The 23,829-nt window shown below is 41.5% G+C and overlaps 1 protein-coding gene across 1 annotated transcript; it reads right to left on the bottom strand.

Moving 5' to 3' along the window:
• Positions 1-14,275: 14,275 nt before the first annotated feature.
• NUPR1 (nuclear protein 1, transcriptional regulator) lies at positions 14,276-15,931 on the bottom strand. The gene is made up of 3 exons (XM_021006896.2): positions 15,729-15,931; positions 14,778-14,929; positions 14,276-14,572 (listed from the first exon to the last, which is right to left on the bottom strand). The coding sequence occupies exons 1-2, from the start codon at positions 15,838-15,840 to the stop codon at positions 14,793-14,795; spliced, it is 249 nt and encodes an 82-aa protein (XP_020862555.1). The 5' UTR covers positions 15,841-15,931; the 3' UTR covers positions 14,276-14,572; positions 14,778-14,792.
• Positions 15,932-23,829: the final 7,898 nt, after the last annotated feature.

Raw genomic sequence — 23,829 nt, forward strand, 5'->3', positions numbered from 1 at the left:
TCTGGCTAGGCAACTGGTGTTAAGTGACTTGCCCAGGGTCACACAGCCAGTAAGTGTTATGTGTCTGAGAGCAGATCTGAACTCAAGTCCTTCAGACTCCAGGGCCAGTGCTCTATCTAGTGTGCCACCTAGCTGCCCTCTGGCACTCTATTTTCATCCATGGCTCCAAGAAGGTATCGCATACATAGCATTCACACTACTGTCTCAGTAGACAGCCTAAACCAGTTGAGGGTAGCCAACTGGCCTCAGACCCATTGGTGAGTTAGGAGGGGTGTCTATCCCAAACATGTGAAGACTTCCCCATAGAAGAATGGGTAAATGAGAACAATTTGTTCCAATGGCTATGAAGGAGGCTGAAGCAAGAGCTGTGGAGCACTTAGAGCTTGATCAGACATCAAAGACACCAAGGTGGCATCCTGGGGCATCACCAGCCATCTTGACTTTTACCATTGGACTTTGACAACTCTGGAAGAGAAAGTGAGGCTGCCAACTTTGTGCATCTATGCCTCATTTATATACAATTCACGCACCAGTCTAGACATCACCCTGTGATGTCATTGGTCCTCTTTGAAAATAAAGGACAAACAACAACAAAAACAACAACCAGAAGGTCTAGTTCTGTCTTGAATCCATAGTTAGTCCTATGTATTTTCCATGGTTCGTGAAATAAAAGCTGTCCCATACGTGATACCTGATAAAAGAAAGATCTTAACATCACTGATAACCATGATAGTGTAGTTACTGATCTAGAGCTAGACATCCTGGAGAATGAAGTCAAGTGGGCCTTAGGAAGCATTGCTAACAATAAGGCTAGTGGAGGTAATGGAATTCTAGCTGAACTATTTAAAACGCTAAAAGATGATGCTGTTAAAGTGCTGCACTCAATATACTGGCAAATTTGGAAAACTCAACAGTGGCCACTGGATTGGAAAAGATCAGTTTACATCCCAGTCTTAAAGAGGGACGATACCAAAGAATGTTCAAATTACAGAACAATTGCACTGATTTCACGCGCTAGCAAGGTTGTGCTTCAGATTCTGCCAGCTAGGCTCCAGTAATATGTGAACTGAGAATCAACAGAGGAGCAGGCTGGTTTTCAAAGAGACAGAGGAATTAGAGACCAAATTGCCAACATTTGCTGGATTATGGAGAAAGCAAGGGAGTTCCAGAAAAAAAACATCTACTTCCATTTCATTGACTACACTAAAGCCTTTGATTATGTGGATCACAACAAAATGTGGCAGGTCCTCAGAGTGATGGGAGTACCAGCTCACTTTGTCTCCCGAGGAATCTATATGCAAGCCAAGAAGCAGCAGTTAGAATTGAACATGAAATAACTGGCTTAAGATTGGAAAAGGAGTATGGCAAGGCTGCATATTCTCACTTTATTTAACTTCTATGCAGAATGTATCACGTGAAATGTCAAGCTGGATGAGTCAAAAGTGAGAATCATGATTGCCAAGAGAAATAGCAACGGTCTCAGATATGGAGATGATGCCACTCTGATGGCCGAAAGTGAAGTGAAATTAAGAAGCCTCTCGATGAGGGTGAAAGAGGTGTGTATAAAAGCTGGCTTGAAGCTTAACATAAAAAGAAAAACAAAAACTAATATCTTGGCAACCAGTCTCATCATTTCCTGGCAAAAAGAAGGAAAAGAAATGGAAGCATTGTCAGATTTTATATTCTTGGGCTTGAAGATCATTGCAGACGCAACTACAGCTGTGGAATTAAAAGACACAATCTTTGGGGAAAATTGGCAAATCTGGACAGCATACTAAAAAGCAGAGATGTCACCTTGCCAACAAATGTCTGTATAATCAAAGCTATGGTTTTTCTAGTAGTGATGTATGGCTATGAGAGTTGGATTGTGAGTGCCACAGAATTGACATTTTCGAATTGTGGTGCTAGAGACTTTTGAGAGTCCCTTGGATAGAAAGGAGATCAAATCAGTCAATACTTAGAGAAATTAACTCAGACTGTTTGCTGGAAGGTCACGTACTGAAACTGAAGCTTAAATACTTTGACCTCATAATGAGAGGACAGGACTCATTGGAAAAGACCCTGATGTTAGGGAAAATTGACGGCAAAAGGAGAAGGGGACAGCAGAGAATGAGTTGGTAAATGGTATCATGGGAGCAATGAATATGATCTTGGACAGACTTTGGCAGATAGTGGAAGATAAAAGGTCCTGGTGTACTATGGTTCTTGGAGTCACAAAGAGTCAGACACGACTAAACAACAACAATAATATATGATACCTATGTTGCACATTGAGTACCTTTGTGGGAGAGGACCCATTGGGGAGAACTATACATGAACCATACGTAAACTTTATTTACAAGATGCCTCATGGCAGAGTATATAGAGATCTGGCCTTGGAACCAGGAAGACCTGAGTTCAAATCCTGTCTCTGATTTATACTAGCTGTGAGACCCTGGGTAAGTCTTAGTACTCTAACTCTCTAATAGGACTATAAATTGCAGACAAGGTGCTGATCTGTATTGGTAGGAGTCTCCTCATCTGGGAATTCCTTATACAAATGAAATCACAGGTGTAGTCTCTATCCTTCCAGGTTGGGGACAGAAAAGCTGACTCTCTTGCTACCAGGCCAGGGTCTTTTGGAGGAGGATTAAGTAGGGGAGAGGGAGCAGGCCTCAGCCAACAGTGACACACAAAAAAAGATAGAGATAAAACATTACACAAATCAGTAATAATGCAAGGATTAAGTACAGATGTTTTCTTCTATGCATAAGTGCCTGTCTTCACATGAATGGGCACTTCATAGGAAAGATAGGCCGACCCACAATGCCCGCATGCCTCCCAGTCATGGGGAAACCCTGAGCGTAATCTCAATATCAACCACCAGATGTCCCTCTGAGTTCAGAATATCAGTCTGGGCCTCAGCACATGCTCAGCCTGCACTGCCTGTCAGTATCACTATGCATATATCCTCAAGTATTCCAGGCATCCTATTACCTAACCAGTTTCTGTCCTGGCTCAACTTCTGGTTTAAAATGTAAGCATTACCATTATAGAGTATTTCACAAATTTAACAAAATTGACTCCTTTGTCCATACTCCTTTAAGAGTCTTATCCCAACTTTGCATGATCCAAAAGAACAGACACTCCCATCATAGATTAGGGTACCTTTACTGAGTAGAATACAAAATAAAAAGGGCAATATTAAAACTGAGCAATGGTACTACTCCAGTTGCAATCTGAAGTCTCCACTTCTTCCTCTTTCACTAGAGTATTCCAAGACGCAACCAAGTAACTTTTCAGAGAAGCTCTTTCCAATTTTCCTTTCAAAACAAATGGGGGAAAGAGGAGAAATTGGGTCACCAACATCTCACTCCTGTTCTTAGGGCCTGGGGAAGTGAAATAATTCAAGATCAGTTGCTGCCTGGGACTTCTCCCAAGGACGGACTCTGTTTTATGCTCCACTGGAATCTCCCCATACAGTCATGCCTTCCTGCTCTTACTAGGCTGTGCTGTTGTGCTTGCCTCCATGTGATTGTGGCCTCACCAGCAATCTAAAAGCTGCCAATTTTGACCCAAGGACAGAATTACCCCTCCTTGGAATCACGTGGTAGGCTCACCATCTGTGCTGCGTGGTTTAATAGTCAGAGGACCTGGGTTCAAATTTCACTTCTGACTCTTACTATTTGTGTGGCCTCAGGCAAGTCAGAATCTCCTAAGAATTCAGTTTTATCATCTGTAAAGTGGGCAAGAGGGGGTGCCTTAAACTGGATGACCTCTGAGAGGCCTTCCAGCTTTAGACCAATGATCCTCTGATCTCTCACTAATGTTTTCAGTGTGCTTCCTATAAAACAGATGCCTCTCTTTGTTTTAATAGCTCTCCATTGTCCTTTTGCAATTCCCTTTACGTGACCATTCCAGGCAATTCAGCTCCTTGCTCCCTGCGTTTCTCATCCTTGTCTGGTACCTTAAAGATTTAGGGAATTTTAGGGGCTGTTTCAAAATGCAATTTGTAGTAAAAAATAGTAAAAAAAAATAATGAATTTGATGAGAGTAAAGACGGGGTCCAAATAAAATGCTGCAAGAGACTTCAAAAGGGAAGGATCCCTTTCAGTTGTGGGGAATGACACCTGAGTTGCACCTTGAGTGGAGAGAATCTTTCAACAGCTGGAGATGGAACAGAGAAGGAGAGTCCTTCCTAGAAAGATCAGGGACAACGTGAGCAAAAACAGTAATGGGAAAGTACAAGATGTTTTTGAGGGAGGGTAAATAGACCAGTGTGACATCTGAGAGTTTGGGAAAAGGAGCAGTTGCAGTTATGGCCGGAAATGTAGACTGGGGTCAGATATTGAAGGACGTTGGTATCCTGTGGGCAGTAGGGAGCCAGTCAGGGTTGACATGATGATAACTCTACATTAGGAAGACTTGGGCATATGTGTTAAGGATGGACTAGATGGGAGAGGGACAGAAGTCAGGGAGGTGGCTATTACAGTAATCTAGTAGGGAGGTAATGAGGGCTTGCGCCAGGGTATTGGCCAAGAGAATGGAGGAAAGGACACATACAAAGAACTTTAAAGTAGGGTAGAACAGCTAAGTGGCACAATGGATTCAGTGCTGGACTTGGAGTCAGGAAGATCTAAGTTCAAATCTAGCCTCAGATACTTACTAGCTTTGTTGCTGTTGAGTCATTTTTTTAGTTGTACTTGACTCTTTATGACCCATTGGGGTTTTCTTAGCAAAGATAGTGAAGTGGTTTGTCATTTCCTTCTCCAGCTCGTTTTTTTTTTTAAGGCAGTTGGAGTTAAGTGACTTGCCCAGGGTAACACAGCTAGTAAGTGTCAAGTGTTTGGTCTGAGGCCAGATTTGGACTCAGGTCCTTCTGACTCCAGGGCCAGTGCTCTATCCACTCCAGCTCGTTTTACAGATGAGGTTAAGTGACTTACCCAGTGTCACACAGCTAGTAAGGGTCTGAGGCTGGATTTGAATTCAGAAAGATGAGTCTTTCTGACTACAGGCGTGGTACTCTATCCACTGTGCCACCTAGCTGCCCTTACTAGCTGTGTATCCTTGGGCAAATCACTTAACTTTTATTTATCTCCATAAAACAGAGATAATAATAATAGTACTTACTTCCCAAAGTTGTTGTGAAGATCAAATGAAATAATATAGAATGCGCTATATAAATGCTAGCTATCATTATTATTACTACTACTGGGATTAGTACTTAGTGATTGACTGGATATGAAGAGAGGAACCTAAGAGAGACAGGAGAACCAAAGATGACTCCAAGGTTTACTAGGTAAATGGTATTATTATTGACAGAGACATCAGAAGTATGGGGGGGGTAAATGTGTTTGGTTTTAGACCTGTTGAATGTGAGGGGTCAGTTTCCAAGTGGATATGCCCAGCAAATAAATGGAGATATAGGACTGGAATATGGATCAAAGTTGGAAATGTAGATTTGTAAGTATAGAGTTGATCCACTGGCAAGAAATCCTGTGTCTTTCCAAAAGCCTTCATTAAGTGAGGTCTGATCTCCCTTTCACCTGGGTCTGCATAATCTGGTACAGGGCCCTGTACAGTAGCAGGAGCTCTGGAAAAGAAAGAAAAAAAAAAGCTTGTTGATTTAACTGATTTACATAGAATGTGACCAACATGCCAAGCTCAAGACTGTCCTTTGAGGTATACAGGATAGATATTGGGTGTTTCTGATCTGGGATAGCAGGAGTGCATTAGAGCCAGCTCTCAAATTTTGAGTTCTTGGGAATTGACAAAAACCACAAATCCGGGCTTTGTTTATAGTTTTGTTTATTGCTTAGACTTAAGGAGTGATGGAGAAAGTACTAAGGATTGAGATTAAACTTTAAAGTGTGTCATGCGAATTTTTTTCATGGAGAGCTGGTAATTAAACATTTACCAACAAACCCCTGTAGGTATGGGTCATATTTCAATCTTCCCAGATAGGGGTAACAGAGACCTTTCCTGAAAAAATACTCAACATACAATATGAGTATCAGTTATGGAAGAGATTTTGTTTCACCTCCCACAGAAAAGGCCTAAGACACAAAGGACTCAACACTGCAAACAGTCTGTTAGACTCATTAGTATTCAGCCGAAAAGTAAAGATACTTGGTGGTCAGCAAATACTTCCCTTTCTCCTTGGTGGTGACATGGTGTTCCAAAGGGGCCTAACCAGCTCCCTTGAGTAGCTTCCTCCTCAGCCATAGGAACATAGATACATAGAGCTGGAAATGACCTCAATTCCCTAAACCTTGACCCTTGGTGGGAACTTTGCCTCCCACCCTTGCAGAGGCAGTATTAGGTGGTGGACAGAGCCCTGGGAAGATCTGGGTCTCAGCAAGTCATTTAATCTCTCTGGCTTTAGTGCCTTTATTTGTAAAAATGAGGATAATAATGTCCATAGTACGAAGACTTTTCTGTGACATTCAAAGGAGATAATAGAAACAAACTTTGTAAACCTTAAAACTATAAATGGCAACTATGACCATTGGCCTTGCATTCAGTGGGGAAAAGGGATGAGGCATCATGATATAAAACAAAGAGCATTGGGCTAATCTGCCATTAATTCACTTGGTGACCTTGAGCAAATCACAATACCTTTCTAGTTACAGATTTTAAATATCTGGAGAGTGAGGTCAATAATAACCTAGTTGAATCTGTTAAGCAATAATGTATCTTAATAGTGCTTCAGGGCTCTCAAATGTTATCATTGCCTCCAATAAAGCTGGGCTTTGTTTGTTTTGTTGGCATCGGTGCAGGGAAGCAGGGCCAAGAGAGAGAGACAAACCAAACTTGTATGTTCCCAGGAACATAACAGGACATAAAATTCCCAAGAATGAACCTGGTCCGTGTGGGATCAGAGGTTCTACCTGAAGCCTTGAGTTATATATCAACAAAAAAATATTCCTGGCAGCACTATTTGTAAGGGCAAGATTCTGGAAACAAAAGTAGAGTTATCCCAAAATAAGGAAGTGAATTAATAGATCTGGGTATCATGAAATATGAGATGAGACAGAATAAATAAACAGATCTGAGTATTATGAAATGATAGAGTGAACGAGACAGAGTGAAAAAAAAAGGTAAGAAAACATTCATGCTGACAATTAGTATGTCACCAAGGACAAAAATAACTGCAATAAATCCATGTTAAAAACATAAAAAAATTCAAAAGCGGTCACAGAAATAAGCAAGACAACTTGGCCACTGTCTTATTTTTCATATATATGTGTATATGTGTGTGTGTGTGTATATATGTATGTGTGTATGTATATATATATAATATATAAATATATATTATATATATACACACAGAGATACACACTTACACATATACACACATACATGTATATATACACATACATGTATATATGCACATGTGTATCTATGTATATGTAGGTGATTGTGTGTGTAGGTGTATGCATATGTATCCACATGTACCACGCATATATGTACATGGTATACATGTATGCATTGTGTGCATATGTATGTATGTGTGTGCATATATGTATATGTGTATACATGCAACACATCCTATTTTTATTTTAAATTTGCATTTGAATACTTATGCTCATTGATGCAAGTTAACACTTTAAAAAAAATAGCCACATAACTGGTTTTTCTACTTTCAGTATTTTCCTTCTCTGTCCAAACTTACAGAGCTACCAAAATAATTTCTTTAGGGCCTAACTCTGACCATAACATCCTCCTGCTTAAGAACTTTCAGTACTCCTTATTGCCTTTGATATAAAATACGAACCCCCAAGCCTGGTTTTTAAGACACCCCCATAATGTGGCTCCAATCTACTTTTCAGCCTTATTTTATATTATTTCTCTTCACAACTCTTATGTTCTGGCCAAACTGAACCCCCAAGTATTCCCCCAAACTTGATATTCAGTCTCTTTCTGCCTTTGTACTTTCTCTCTCTTACACACACATAATACATAGAAATCATTTCCCATGCCTGGAAGGTATTCATTTCTAACTTTCCTATTTCAGAATCCTTTTCATACATACTCTAAGATTTAGTTCAGTGGTAATCTGCCTGTGGAAGCATCAAGGTGATTCAATGGACAGAAGTTGGGACCTGAGTTCAAAACCTACCTTAGACACTCAGTAGTTGTGTGATCTTGAACAAGTTATTTAACTTCTATCTGCCTCAATTTCCTCAATTATAAAATGGGGATGATAATACCACCTATCTCTACCTTCTAGAGTTGTTCTGAGGATTAAATTAAATAATGTCAATAAAGTTTCTGGTACATAGTAGGTGCTTAATAAATATGTGTTTCCTTCCTTCTCCTGTGAATCCTTCCCTGATTCTCCTAGTTCATAGTAGGATCAGAGGACTTCAGGGGCCATCTAGTTCAGCCTCCTTATTTTTATGGACAAGAAAACCGAGGCCTAAGGAGGTGAAGTGACTTGTCCAAGGTCAGCAGATAGATCAGGTCTCTAACTCCCTACTCAAATTTTCCTAGAACACTAATTTCACCTTCTTCCCCACCCCACTTTCTACTTAATATTATAAAATCTGTTGTATCCCTCCTATAGAATGTAAGCTGTTTGGGGGCAGGTACTGTCTGGTGCTCTTTGTATCTCTAATACCTCTAGCATAGTGCCTTACAACAGGAGGTGTTTAATAAGCATTGGTTGAAGCAAACTGAATTGTATCTGTCCAGGCTCTCTATTCCCACTGACACTAAGCATTACAGGCCCTCATTACCACCTACTTAGACTACTGCAAAAGCTTCCTGATGGTCTTCCTGCCTCTGCTCTCCACCCCATGTCCAAAATGTTCTTCATGCTGTTGTCACACTAACCTTTCCTATGCATACCTGACCATATCACCCCTTTCCTCTGAGGTCTTCTTTGGCTCCCTACTACTACTGAACAAAATCAAAACTCCTTTGCTTGACAATGAAAGTCCTCGATAATCTGGTTCTACTCTACATTTCCAGCCTTATCTCCTACTACCCTCCAGTATCCCTTCTGTGCTTCATCTCAACTGGGCTACGTGAATATTCTCTGTCCTTCGTTATTGTCTCTGCCCGGAAGGTCTCTCTTTCTCTTTGAATTCCTACCTTCCCTTAAAGCACAATTTTAATGCCACCTTTTCCATAAAACCTTTTTGGATCCCTTGGGTTGCTAACTAATTTCCCTCTGGGCCAGCATTTTGTTTTGCAACTCTCTATTATATTTATCACATATTATTGTATGTTGTAATTGCCTGCTTTGCTGTCTTACCCCGTTCCTGGACCAAGTAAGTTCTACAAAGGCAATTATCCAAGCTTTGTACATCCCCTAGTGCTCTGCATCGTCTTCAGTACTTCAAGGGCCTGTAATTTCACTAGTGTGGCTGCTTCCTTCACCAAGGCACCTTTCACCTTAGAAGAGGGTCTTTAGTGAGTTTCTGCTGTTGAAAAATTCACCCCTGGGGACAATCTGGCAATAAGGCTCTGAACATAGAAGGGGCTCAATAAATATTTATTAAATTAATAAATCTTCCAGGATTTATGTTCCATTGGCACAGACTTTAGGACACAGAATGATATTGGAATAGGAATTTGACTACTTTATAGGTTAACTGGCATTTGAGAATTGGCCTGGGAATCTAACCACATTGTTTCTGTGAGGAAATACAGTTGAAGTTTCCAGCTGACCCACAGATGAGCTTTTGGAACACAACGTTCCTAAGTTGTGAACAGGCTGTACGAGTAGAGCCACAGTGGCCAAATGGGAGTTTAAGGACGTGATGGGATGAAAAGGAGGGAGGCCTCGGTCATGCCTGGTCGTAGGTGTCCATAGATGAAGGAAGCTGGCTGAGTTTCCGCTCCTGCGAGTACATAGAAAATTTCTGGAAGGACTGTTTCAGTTTCTTGGAAACAGTGGAGGCAGAAACCAAGTAAATAAACAGCAATCAATCAGGAAATAGATGTTGGAAAGCCAAGCAGACTGTTCGGAGAGTCAACAAACAGGAGATCTACAGTCAAGGTCTTCCATAGGTTCACCCAGACCAGCCTCTCAATCCTTATCTCTTAGAAAAAACACGCCTTGCCTATATAGCTTTCTAGAGCCAGCACCTGTATTGGTCGAACATTGACTCCCTGATGAAATGGCATTCGCCTCCTTCCCATTCACCTAAGTCCTACTTTGCCATCAAAGCCTACCATGGGTTCTATCCCTTCCAAAAACCTTCTGTGACTATCTTTCTCCCTCCCCTGGAATCTTGTAGCATTTACTGTCTGTTCCATTCTTTCCCTGCCTGGCACAGTTAGTCTTCTATCTGATTTATCTTTTTATATATAGTCTGTGTAGTCCTTTCACCGTGGTTGTCTGAAAGGTAGGCTCTTTCATTTTTATATTTCCTCAATGCCTAGCACAGTGCCTATATACAACAGATGTTCAATAAATGTTTGTTGGTGACGATCTTCAGGCTTTAAAGAAATAGCATAATAGGTAGTTGATGGGTCAGGCGAAATGGCAGCATCTAAGAGATCTCCATGAACTAAGAAAACAGATACCCAGCACCAGGAGCAAGAACAAGATGCTGATGGGGAGTTCTCTTTTCACCCTAATGAAGACCGGTCCCAAGCGAGCTAGAGTTGCAAGGGGTGATAGCTGAAAATAACTGGTGGGGTGGTAAGGATGGGTAAAGTGACTTGCCCAGGGTGACACAAACACAGGTTAAAAACTTAGGCATGGGAGCAGGCTAGGTGGTACAGTGGAGAGAGCACCATCCATGGAGTCAGGAGGACCTGAGTTCAAATGCAGTCTCAGACACTTGACACTTACTATGTGATCCTGGGCAAGTCACTTAACCCCATTGCCAAGGGTCAGGGTTGGGGGCGGGGGAGAAGAACTCAGGAACTTCTTCCTTATTCCAGGGCCAGTGCTCTATCCACTGCACCACCTAGTTGCCCCAAGGCACAATTTTTAAACGTTCACTATTATAACTGATACACTATGTGGCTACTCTATGTTAAGTGCACATGTGTCCTATGAAAGTGGGGGTCGTTGGCTAAGAAAGACAATTCCAGATGTGGGATTGGGACTCTAGAGTCACCAATTTTCTATTTTTAATATTTTTGAGCGATATTTATATGATACCGTAGTTTAAATGCCAAACATTGCCAGGGCCACCATTTGGGGTTGAGGAGAAGGGAAGATGCATTTATATAGCTCCTTCTTATAAATTTTATCTCATTTGCTCTTCACAGTAATGCTGTGCTGTTATTACCCCCAACAGACGTTGTGATTTGCCCAAAGTCACACAGCTAATTAGTGTCTGTGGCCACATTTGAACTCAGGTCTTTCTGACTCCTGGCCCAGAAGTCTATCTACTGAGCCATTTAACTTCTATTTTGATGGTGGTGGTGGGGAGGAGAGAAAAAAAGACAGACAGAGAAACAGAATCAGACAGCTGAAAACCCCAGGGTGTATGTCTGTAAAAGGGAAGGTCCCTGAACAGGGCAAGTTGGAAAATTAGTCTGGAGAGTTATGGGCTGTGGGCTATGTTTGAAGTGAGCAGGGCTGGCATGGGTACTTCCTCAAAAGGAGGTTACAAGGAGGGAAAGGCTATAAGGGTAAAAGAGTAGGCAGGAAGGCCTTCTCTTCTTCTTCTTTTTTTTTTTTGTCAGCCAAAGACAAGGTTTATTAGAACATGTGTTATATTGGGTAGACTCTTAAGGAGTTTGAATGTTAGTGAGCTATAGTGAGCTAGATTATAAGAATCTGAGCACCTTAATAGAGACAAGATGGACCTTATATACAGAAAGACTATGGGAGGGATCTAGGAGTGGCCAAGTAGTCTTCCGGGACTGTGAGGTAATAGAACACCAGGGACCTAGGGGAGAATGGAGCCTAGCTAGGATTAAGGGTGGGAAGTGACCAGGGGCCATAGGGAGGTAAGACATTGGAAGAAGGCCCTCTCTTCTTCAGAGAGACTCTGAGACCACTTGGCTGATGGCTTGAGTATCATGCCAACCAGTGGACAAATCAGATATTGCACTCTCTCACTGGATAATTAATATAGCGACACACTCCCTTTCAGTAGGCTTGTGGAAGGCAGCATAGGACTTAATGTGGGCTAAAGTCACTATTGCAGTGCCCCAAGTGTCACATAGTATATATACAACGTGGCACATTCTAGTGTCATACACATAAGGTAAACAAGTATAGGTAATAGTTAACCATTGACAGATAAATGAGCTCTCTCATTTCAGTGGTTCAAGATCATAGTAATTAAAAGGGAACTCAGGCAATGAATTCAGGAGTGAAGCCAGTGAAAGAAAGAATAAAAAGCTCATTAGTCAGATAAGCAGAATTCAGTATGTACTTGGGAGCGGAAACATAATGGAATTGAAGAGAGTGTAGGCCTCTTGGTCATTGTGGTGGCTGTTTGTCCTTTGTTCTGGAAGAGGACCAATGACATTACAAGGGTAATGTCTTGACTTGCTCACGAGTTGGATTTAAGTGAAACAGAGCCACACAAAGTTGTCAGCCTCATTGTCTTCTCCAGAGTCCAAATTAAAGTCTTTCCCAGGCCTCAGTTTATCTGAGTCAATGCCCATTTATGAGCCAGGAAGGAAGAAACCAGGTCTGTGGGAATAGGCTGTATTTGGGTAACTGAAATGAACTACACAGAATAAGCTAGACCAAGCTGAATTCCAATTTTTTTTTTTAGGCAATTAGTATTAAGTGACTTGTCCAGGGTCACATAGCTAGTAATTGTCAAGTGTTTGGTCTGAGGCTGGATTTGAACTCAGGTCCTCCTGACTTCAGGGCTGGTGCTTTATCCACTACACCACCTAAGTGGCCCTGAATTCCAATTATTTATGTGCCAGAAACAGCTGACTTGTATAGACATCATACCTCACACCTATAACAAGGTAATTTTTATTGCATTTAAATATTGTCATCTAAAACTTACTATAAGCGATATGGCTGGGGGTGTATGTGGCTAGTTTAGAGGCCAGTCCATAGGTAGAGACAACCAAAGCAGAGAGACTCCTGGCCATTAAATATGGCCACCAAAGCAGAGCGGCTCCTGGGCATCAAACATGACTTGGTGAACTAAGGAAGTGGGATGGCCGGAGTAGAGCCCATCTTTTAGACAGCAGAACCTTCCCCAATCCCTCTTATTCTAGTGCCTTCTTCCTGTTGATTATTTCCTATTTATCCTCTATATAGCCTGTTTTGCATATATTTGCATGTTGTTTCCCCCATTAGGTTGTAATTTATTTGAGGGAAAGGACTATCTTGTGCCTTTCTGTATCCCCAGTATTTAGCACAGTGGCACATAATAGGTGCTTTATAAATGTTGATTGATAGATTGTTCTACCATTCATTCTAGAGTGTTCTATCTATTCTATCATTACCCTAGATGCAGAGTATGTTTCTTTAAATACTCCAAGCCAACTCCTCAACTATAACTTCTTTCTTTAAAAAACAGAACAAAATATTTTATCTTTTGGACTAGACCTAATTTCATTGGCATAGGGAATTCTCAGTAAGAAAACTCCTATAAATGCAGGTTTGCATTTGTTCTGAAACTTGAGGTCTTAGGGAGTTTCTTGGAGCAAGGGGAGATAAAGGGACTTGCCTGGGGTTACATGGCCAGTTAGTATGTGTGTGGATGGGGGGAGGAGAGAACTTGAACCCAGGTCTTCCTGACTCTGAGGGCTGGCTCTTTGTCCCCAATACCCCACTGCCACTCTCATATTCTCTTCCTCATATATTTTCTCTTCACTGTTCTAAACTCTTTGCTTATATAGACCATTAGTTTAAAGAAGGTATCGATTTTCTTTTTTCTGTTAAGTTGTTTTGTTTTGGTTTTTAGGTAGTTGGGGTTAAGTGACTTGCTCAGGGTCACACAACTAGTAAGTGTCAGGTGTTTGGTCTGAGGCTGGATTTGAACTCAGGTCCTCCTGACTTCAGGGCCAGTGCTCTATCCACTTCGCCACCTAGCTGCCGCTCAGTTTTCTTAATGGACCTAGAATTCCTGGTATCTTTTCCCCAGGTTCTCTGTCTATAGCTATTTAGCAAAATCAGGATCACAAAGGCCAATGGTGCAAATCCTTCCCTGACACCAGCCTTACAGAGGTTCCAGAATTTGAAATAATGGCTGAAAAGGCTGGATCTTATAGTTTCAGATGAGTGGTAAGAGATGTTTTTGTGGCCCTCTGTCATTTTGGAGGGCACTAGGGAGAAAGAGGAGAAGACAGAGGGTGTTTCAGTAAGCAAGAGAGACTTGAAATCAACCACACACACACAGAACCCTCTGATTGATTCTTTATTGTAACCACTGTCCTTTGATAGATTCAGTTTCTTTAGGTAGATTTTCCCTTTCCCTCTGCTTCATCTAGCTCATCCATTCCTACCATCAGCTCCTCTTCATCTCCTCTGAAAGTGCTAAAGGATCTCACTTGCCAGGCCCCTCCAAACTCCAGCCAGGCTGGGGAGGGCACATCTCTTGAGAGAAGGCTGTCAGGCAAGATTAAGATCCTATCTCTCTTGCCCTGTCTTCGCTGCCATATGTCCATAGCCGTGATCTTGGTATCAGTACTCTGGCCCAGCCTGGAAGAAAAAGAGATCTTTAGAGGTTGGGACTTACCAACTTTAGGAGACCTCCTTCTTAGGACTCCAGGGTTCTTTCCTAGATTATAGCGGTCATACCTCCCAGCCAGCTCTGAGACTTAGAGTTGAATACCATTCTTTTGCTAGTGTGTCAGCCCATACATTAGGCTGGAGAGATCTGTATGGGGGCTCTTGACTCCCTTACCTCAGAGTTTTAGGCTCAGGGTCTAGTGCCACGTTTCTTTTGCTCTGTGTTCTGAAGCTTGGTCAGCAGCTTCCGCTCGTGGCCAGCTGGGCTGGGTCGGTTGGTATGGTTGGCAGCTTCTCTTTTGGTACGACCTTTCCTGCTCCCTCTTCCTGAAATAGAAGGCAGTAGTCTTAGGAATGAGGTGCTCAGAGAACATGGTGGGCGGAAGCCACTTGGTGGCTATGGTTGCAGAGACCAACAGAAAGAGAGATAGAGACATGAGGGGCAGTGGCAAGAACTGGACTAGAAGCAGGATTCCTGAGTCCTATTTCTAGATTTTTCTTTTGTGTAAGATCTCTCTTGCTGTGTAAATTTGGGCAAACCATTTCATTCTTCTCAGCCTCCTCTGTAAAACTCAGAGTTTGGATTGGACAGTTTCTCAGATCAGTATAATTCAATTCAACAAACATTTATTAAGCATCTACTGTATGCAAGGCATTGCATTAGGTACTGGAGATCCAAAGACAAAAATGAAATATCCTTGCCTTTAAAGACCTTACATTCCAATGGAGAACAACATATACACAGAAAAATGAATACAAGGTAATTTGAAGAGGGTAAGGGATCTAAAAACTAGAGGGATGAGGAAGGTTTCAAAAACAAGGGGGCAACTGAGCTGAACCATGATGGGAAATAAGGATTCTGGGAGGCTGAGATAAGGAGACTTGTAAGGGCTTCTATAAGGGTTGTTTGTGGGACTGGCTGGGACCTAGGATTAAAATTAAGTGGACAGAGGGTGGGGATGGGTGTCAGGGGATGGTTATGTTGAAATCCATAGGGCACCCTGAAAATATCAGGAAAAAAGATTCTAGAAATACAGAGCTGAGTCTGGACTGGAACTAGGGGCACTAGGAAGGAAGCTAGAATGAAAGGGCATCTAGATAAGGAAGGTGGGGCCACATCTCTCACCCAGATAAGAATCAGTAAAGCTGTATATGTCATACTGGTCCAAGCATTCTGGCTCCTCATCCTCCAAGGTCAGGGGCTGGAGTGGTGGAGAAGCTAATGGAGTTGTTGCCATTAGGACTGGAGAATTCTGTTCCTAGTCTATCTAATTTCTTGCTTATGAATTTCTCTTTCTCTCTGTCTCTCAGCTTTGCTTCTCCTTAGGACAGCTCCTCCCCAAATTTATAGGGCTGGGTTCCCTCTCCCCCCCAACAATCCACGTTGGCCCTGTCTGATGCAATCTGGCCTCATCCCAGGATTCCAGAGTCCAGTATAAACAGAAATGAAATCAAAACAGGAAAAGCGTTCTGTCCTTTGACTCCCAGCAGCCGTTCCTTTTCCTCCTTTCTGTTCTCCTCAGGTTGCCACCCATCTGGATATTTTCCCATGGGGTAACTCTTATTTCAGGGTTCTGGGGTCTTTGGGAGGAGAAGAGCAGGAGAAAGGAGAAGAGGAGCAGGAGAAAGAAGGGGGAAGGAGAGGAGGAATGGAGGAGAATCCAGGGACAAACAACCTCCTAGGACTGAGTAGAGTTCAGATCTTTCTTCATTCAAACAAGTTTGCTATGGATTGGTGGCCTAGATGGGTGGGAAGGAAGAAAGAGATAAAAATCCCCTTGATCCTCTCCTTTGAAGCGTTGACAAACCAAATACAGATAAAGGTCTGTCAATAATGTGAGGGGTTCATGTGAGTAATTCATTTAACAAACATCTTTTGAAGACTAACACATGCAAGTCCTTGTAGCAGGCACCAGAGGAGATGCAAAGAGATGTTGGCTATCATCCCAGCCTTCAAAGAGGGGAGCAGAATATCCCAACTCTATTACTTACTAGCTGTGATCTTGGGCAAATTCCCTCATCTGTAAAAAAAGGGGATACCAAAACTTGCATTACCTGTCTTAAAAGGTTGCTCTGAGGAAAGTACTTATAAACCTTACAGTAGTACAGAAATGTGGGTTAAAAAAATTGGCAACTTACCAACTAGTTGGGGGGAGTCAGAACAAGTCTTTACAGGAATAACTATAAGGCAGAATGTGATTGGGTTTATAAGATACAAACACAGTATTCTGGATATGAATAGGAGGGAGAGCAGTCAGCGGAAGCTCTGAGATGGGACTTTTAAGGATAGAATAGTTTGGTAGATGGCGATTGGAAAGGGGTGGAGGATATTCAAGCAATGATAAAAGCATAAGGAAAAGTGTGGTGGAGATGATTCCAGAGGACCAGTGAAGTGTGTTACCCAGTTCCTGACAGAGAGGTGATAGTTTCTTTTTTCAGTGGGTGGTAGTGGTAGCGGCAGTGAATGGCATGCATCTACATAAGGATAGGTAGAGTGGCTTACTGCTATTTGAAGCCAAGCATGGGGATAGGAGGGACTGTACAGATAGACGCAGTCAGGGAAGGATTTGTATCTAGCCTCCTTCGTCCCCACAATCCCACAGGGTGACATTCTATGAACAGTTGCCCAGGTAAGCTAATTTTCCCAACTAGAACATTATACTTAGTTCTGAACACCCATGGGTTCAGTGCAGAGGAAGGAGACCAGGATAACAAGGAACTTTTGAACCATGCATGATGAGGGTTTAGTGCCCATGCAGACCCCATTAGCTTGCTTGGTTGATGTAATCTCTCTACATGGAGGACACTGGAGAAATGGCTTCTGGGAAAATTGTGATGATGTGCCTTGGAGAGGAGACTGTGGAGCATGGGTAGACAAAAAAGGTAACTGATTTTGGTTGGTTGACCACATGGTTGGGAGGGCCCTTTTTCAAAAGGCCACATAGCTAGAGCTGTCAGAACTTCAAAAAGGCCTGAATCAGCTTCAACCAGCTCTTTGCTTCATTAGTATCTTGGGAGGGTATTACACAAGCACATGGTAAAAGACCATTCTATGAAAGGGATGGTCTTAGAACATTCTCCCATATGCCCCCCAGCTCTCCTCTGAAAGAAATGGGCTTGGGCTTGGGTCCTTGGACTTTTCATTTGTTCTTTTTCTGTTCTAGCTGAAGGGAATGAAATCTTACAACCTAATGAGTTTAAAAGTTCATCATGAGGACACCCTATCATCCTGGTATTCTGGAGCCTGAGTTCTAGGCTGGGTGTTGCCACCAGCCCAGTACTGCTGCCCCAAGAAGCTTTCGGATCCATGCCAGTAACATCTGAAGCCAGGCTTCATCCCAAATTGATGCTGTATTTGGTTGTGAACTTGGTGAGACCAATGCTATCTAGGAACTGAGCTAAGTTTTGAATCTACTCCCCTAGAGACCAAGGTAGTACAGGGAAGAGACTGGGGAAAATGTTTATAAATTTGTTCTTTCTATATCTTTGAAGTAAATATCCTTTGTAAAAGCTATGCAACATTAAGAGGTTAAATGGATCTAGGATTCTAGTCACTGGCCCTTAACTAATTCACATTAGAAACACAGTTGGTGGGGACTCGATGTTAGTTAAAAAAAAAAAAAGGGACACCCAACTCCTCAGGTTACCCTAGAATCCTCCGAGGAGACATAGCAGGCCTGCTTCTATTAGAAAAAGTGAGAGCACACTCACTATCCATGTCACATAGCATTTAAAGAAATTAGAAAGAAGTCCTAGAACAACTTGATACTTCAGTGAATCTGAGAACTCATTTGTGTCTATACTTTCTCCATTTGTAAAAATCATAACACACCCAGGCTTTCTTATTGTATGTGAATATTACCTATGTCTTTCCATAAATCCTCTACAAAAGACCTGCCCACTGAGTCATTTAGGTATACCTATCACTATCTTCTTTTTACAGATGAGGAAACTGAGCTGCAGGGAGGGAGGTTATGTGACTAACCCAAGGTCTTTTAAAATGTTAAGGACACCAGTGCAGTACTCAAGGCTTCCAAATGTTATTCTCCTTTCTCAGTATGTGATTGACTTACCGACTTTTACAATTTTACATGTCATAGATGACTTCTTTGCCACTTTTTCAATGCAAATTGTAGTTAATATTGCAGCCTACTTATATGCTTGCTTTATTCTTCCATGTTCTTTGGATTGTCTATAATTCTGAATTTTAAAAAATTAGGCATAGTTTACTTGATTTTTTGCTCTTACAAAGACATTTATGAGGTAACCAGGCAACTGCCTGGTTCACTAGGCACTCTGTTATCTGTTCTTATAAGACAGTCAGTGAATTCCTTATAGAGAGATTTAGTAAACACAATCTCTTTCCAGGAACCAGGAATTAGATGGCAGAGGGGTTTAGAGATGGCATCAAAGGTAGCTAAAAATATAGCAACCAACCCATCAGTTCTGACCCTCAAGAGGAGTTTTTTAGGCACAGGAATTGAGACTTCCCTTAAGACAGGACTGATGCAGTATGGTCAGTGACCTTGTGGGATGTGTGTGTGTGTGTGTGTGTGTGTGTGTGTGTGTGTGTGTGGCGCCAATCTTGCTTCCTCAGTGGCTACAAGCTCAATGGCCAGTGTGGCTGGATGGCACAAATAGATGCAGAAACTTACTTGGGATTTTTGATATCCAGGCCAACTTGGCTACAAAACTCTTGAACCTGGTATATTCCCCAGGTATGATCTTCAGAACTTCATCCTTTAAAGAAGGCTCCTAGGATCCAAGACTTCTTGGGGAAAGGGAAAAGAAATGGAAAAGGAATAGAGTCTATGGTCTTGGTTTTCATGTATTCGATGGTCTCGTGTGGGGACTTTGTCTTTAGCCTTTGCTCCCGAAGCTGTCAAGCCTTGGCCTCAGCCCAGCCCAGCCTTGCCCACAGACATGACCCTGATCTTGACCTCAGCTCATTCTGCTGAAGGCCCTCTATATTTTTTTTCTTTCGACAAGGCAGTTGGGGTTGTGACTTGCCCAGGATCACACAGCTAATAAGTGTCAAGTGTCTGGTCTGAGACTGGATTTGAACTCAGGACCTCCTGACTCCAGGGCTGGTGCTTTATCTACTGCTGAAGCCCCTCTGGAAGCTGCCTTGGCCTCTAGCTCCAAGATGCTGAGGGCCACCGTCTCCTCCTGTAGTACCGTTATACTCTTTGGTATTTCTAGGAGTAGAAGACAACTTTGCTTTTTTGTAGGGTCATCATGTTCCATGATTTGCAGCCACACAGTATTAACAAGAAGAATATTAACATTAAAAAGATTGATTTCAGTATTAATAAGTTTGTGAGCCTTAAAAATTCTATATAATTTCACATATTCAATACAGCCTCACTCTCCTATCCCATTCTGGGCCTAGTATTATTGCCTATAGCCAGCTGGTAGCACAGTGGATAGAATGTGGGTCTGGAGTCAGGAAGATCTGAGTTCAAATCTGAGTTCAGATCCTTACTAGCTGTGTGACCCCGTGCAAGTCATTTAACCTCTGTTTGCCTCAATTTTTCTAAGCTGTAAAATGGGAGTCATAATAGTACCCATCTTTTGGGGTTGATCAAATGAAATAATACTTAGCACAGGCCCTGACAGTGGCATTATAGAAATGCTTATTCCTTTCCCTTTCCCTATCTGTAGTACCTATCCAAAATACAAAGACCAACTCAGTAACTCTTGGACCAGTCCAACTGAATGTCACTAATCAACAAGCAGTTACTTGTTAAGTGCCTACTAGGTGCCAATTACCGTTCTGGGAATAAAAAAACTCTCATAATCTCCGCAATAAGAGGCAGCATGAGTAGTAGGTAGGAGGTTGGCCTTGGAGCCAGGACTGTCTGGGTTCAAGTTCAGTCCCTGGCACATAATTGATGGGAAATTCCTCTGGGAAAGTTACTTAACCCATCAGTATTCTGGACCCCATTTTATAAGCCTATAAATTGCAGAGAAGGTGGAATCCTAAACTGGCAAAGGAAGTTCTTCAAAGGGTCCTCGCTACACCAATAAAACCACAGGTCTAGTCTCTATCCCTCTTCTGGGCACTATGCGATCTTCATTGATTTGTGGTTGTTTTTTCCACATGGGTAAACAGGCCAGTCTCTTCAGAGAGGCCCTGGATCTTTCTGAAGAAGTTCCACAGTGTTCTGGGACCTGATACAATTGGTATGACACCTGAAAACAGGACTATCTGGAGAATTTTCATAAGATATCATCTAAGACAGTGGCAGATATCTTTGGAGAACAAAGTTTTGTGACTTGTTTAACATTAATAGTTAAAAAACACTCACCAAAATGATCTCTTTGCGTCTCTCAAAGAATCATGTCTTGTTATATGCATGGTAGACACCTGCATTTTGCTTTACCAAGTCAATTTAAAAAAATAAGTAGCAGTCTATTTATGTCTATTAAGAGCATATTATGTGCCAGGTACTATGCTGATTGCCAGGGACACAAAAAGAGACTAAAGAGAGTCATAAAGCACTCACAGTCTAATGAGGGAGACAACAAGCAAATGAATATGTGCAAACAAGTTATATATAGAAAAAAATAGGGAGTTATTTAAGAGAGGAAAGGCGCTAAAATTAAGAAGGGTTGTGAAAGGCTTCCTGTAGAAGATGGGATTTTAATTAGGACTTGAAGGAAGCCAGGGAAGGCAGTAAGCAGAGATGAAGAAGGACATTTCAGGCACGAGGGACAGTCAGAGAAAATGCCCAGGGCCAGAGATTAAAATGTCTTGTCCATGAAATATCAAGAAGACCAGTGTTACTAGAGTGAAGAGTATGTAGCATTGACCATGATGTAAGAAGACTGGAAAGGTGGAGTATTAGGGGAGACTGGAAAGGTAAGGGAAAGGATCTTGAATTTATTCTACCTCTTAAGCAATGTTGTAATTCTGAATGATGAGATTAACAGAGGCCCCTCTGCCCTGGGCAAATAGGCTGGCCAATGAAATGATATGTCTGAACAGGATATTCAAAGAACTCAGCCACAGCCCCTTGCCTGCATATCCCTGATTACCTCATCTCTCTACCCACGTGGCACATTTCCTCTATAAAAATCCCTAGCTTCTTCTGGCTGCTGCTGCTGCTGTCTCCCTTAAGCAAAAGAGCCTACCAGGTGCATCACCCCAAATAAATACCCTTGCTTGATTTGGAGACAGTCTGAGTCTGAATTCTTTCAAGATGACACTAAGACACATGCCTTGCACCTCAGTATGAAGATGTGGTGTGCTACAGAGAATCGTCTTTGAAATTCTGTTTGTTCCATTTTGATATTTTCATCAAGACTTGACATACGTGAAAAGCAGAACTAAGGATTGCTAGCTTCTAGTATCTTTTTGATCACCTTTTCTAACACTAATGGTGTTTGTGATTTTTACCATTTTTACAATCTTCTCCTCTTACAGCATTTGACCTAGAATCAGGAAGACCTGAGTTCATTCAAATTTTTCCTCAGACACTAGGTGTGCCACCCTGGGCAAGTCACTTCTCCATCTGCCTCAAATTTTATCTATAAAACAGGGATAACAAAAATAACTACCTCCCATGGTTGTTGCAAGAATAAAATGAGGTACTTGTAAACTGCTTTGTAAACCTTAAAGCATGTAAATACTAGCTGTTGTTATGATGATTATGACAATGAATATTAATGCATTTTAAATTGTGTTGTGTCCAGTACAGATTTTCTTGTTTGGTTGAGTCTTTAAATATTTGAAGAGTTAAATAGAAGAGGGATTAGATATTCTCCTTGGCTCCAGAGAATAAAACTTGCACAATGAATGTAAGTTACAGAGAGGGAGTAACTGCTACCAGCTACAATTGTCCAACAATAAAATAGGCTCCCTAGTGAGGTAATGAGTTCCTTGTCATTTAAAGTATTGCAGCACAAGTTTGGCCCTAAAGAAGATAAATGAGAAGACACCTACCCCTTCCCCTACTCTTTTGCAAAAGTGGGAGAACCATGGGTTTAGAATCTTGAATATAACGTCAGATTTTTTTAGATGTATTGATTAGTTTTGCCTTTTTTCTCTTATTTTCTATTTTTCTTATTGGGTTTTGTTTTGTTTTTTTGCTTTTCAGTGAGGCAGTGGGGTTAAGTGACTTGCCTGGGGTCACACAGCTAGTAAGTGTCAAGTGTCTGAGGTCATATTTGAACTCAGGTTCTCTTGAGTCCAAGGCCAGAGCTCTATCCACATTTCTATTTTTTAAAACATTGTTATAAGGGATGGCTATCTGTAAAATGAGAGGGAGGGTATAAGAAAAAATTGGTGATGTAAAAACAAAAGATTATAAATTTATGTTTTAAAATGTTTAAGCAGATGGTAGATAAATTATCATTTATATAACTAGCTTTATAAATGTATCTAGTTTTTATCTTCACAGGGACCCTGGGAGATAGATGCTAGTACTGTACCAATTCACAGATGATGAAATTGAGGCAGAAAAAGGTTAAGTGACTTACCCACTGTGTGGAATGCCACTCAAATTTAAAAAACAAAACAAAACACAGAGGTATCCAAGGAGAAACAGAAAGTTGATTTATTATTATTATTTCAAATCTCGAGATTTGGGTGTCCCTCCACCAGTATGATCTGATAAGGGGAGACAAAGACACAGAAGTAGAAAACCAGGTTAAATAGCCCTACCGGTTAAATTCCCCTTCCCACTAGCTGTCCATTAACTGGGCTCACAATCTCACACTCGAGACTCTACCATAGGACAAAGGAAATAGTATACATCTCTATATTTCTTAGTTTGTTGAGATAATGTCAAAGAAGCAATTAAAAATGTGCAGTCAGGCTAGACTTTGTACTGTGGAGCCAGGCCACCGTGAAAGATGGTTTACAACTGTTTTGAAAGGTCTGAGAGACTGAATAGACAATGGGAATCGATAATGGAGGGAACTGGAAGACGTCTGAGTAATGTCTTTTCAAAGGGAGATAAGGGGAGTAGATAAGGAACCTTTTAAGGGTTTTCTGGAGCCAGATTCTAGGGCAAGGGGCAAAGGCACATCTGAATAAGATTAAAAGGTAGGCTAAGGCTTAATAACTAGACAAATTTTAACTACTGATATACGGCATTAAAAAAAAACTTACAGAAATTTATACTTAACCCTATCTTACCTTCTGAACTTATTACCAGATTTAGGATAGCCTTATCCCAAACCTTAATTATACTGAGAAGTCTTCACTGGGATATCCCATT

The sequence above is a fragment of the Phascolarctos cinereus genome, unplaced genomic scaffold (assembly GCF_003287225.1).
Source record: "Phascolarctos cinereus isolate Bilbo 61053 unplaced genomic scaffold, phaCin_HiC Scaffold_4;HRSCAF=312, whole genome shotgun sequence".
Lineage (NCBI taxonomy): Eukaryota > Metazoa > Chordata > Mammalia > Diprotodontia > Phascolarctidae > Phascolarctos > Phascolarctos cinereus.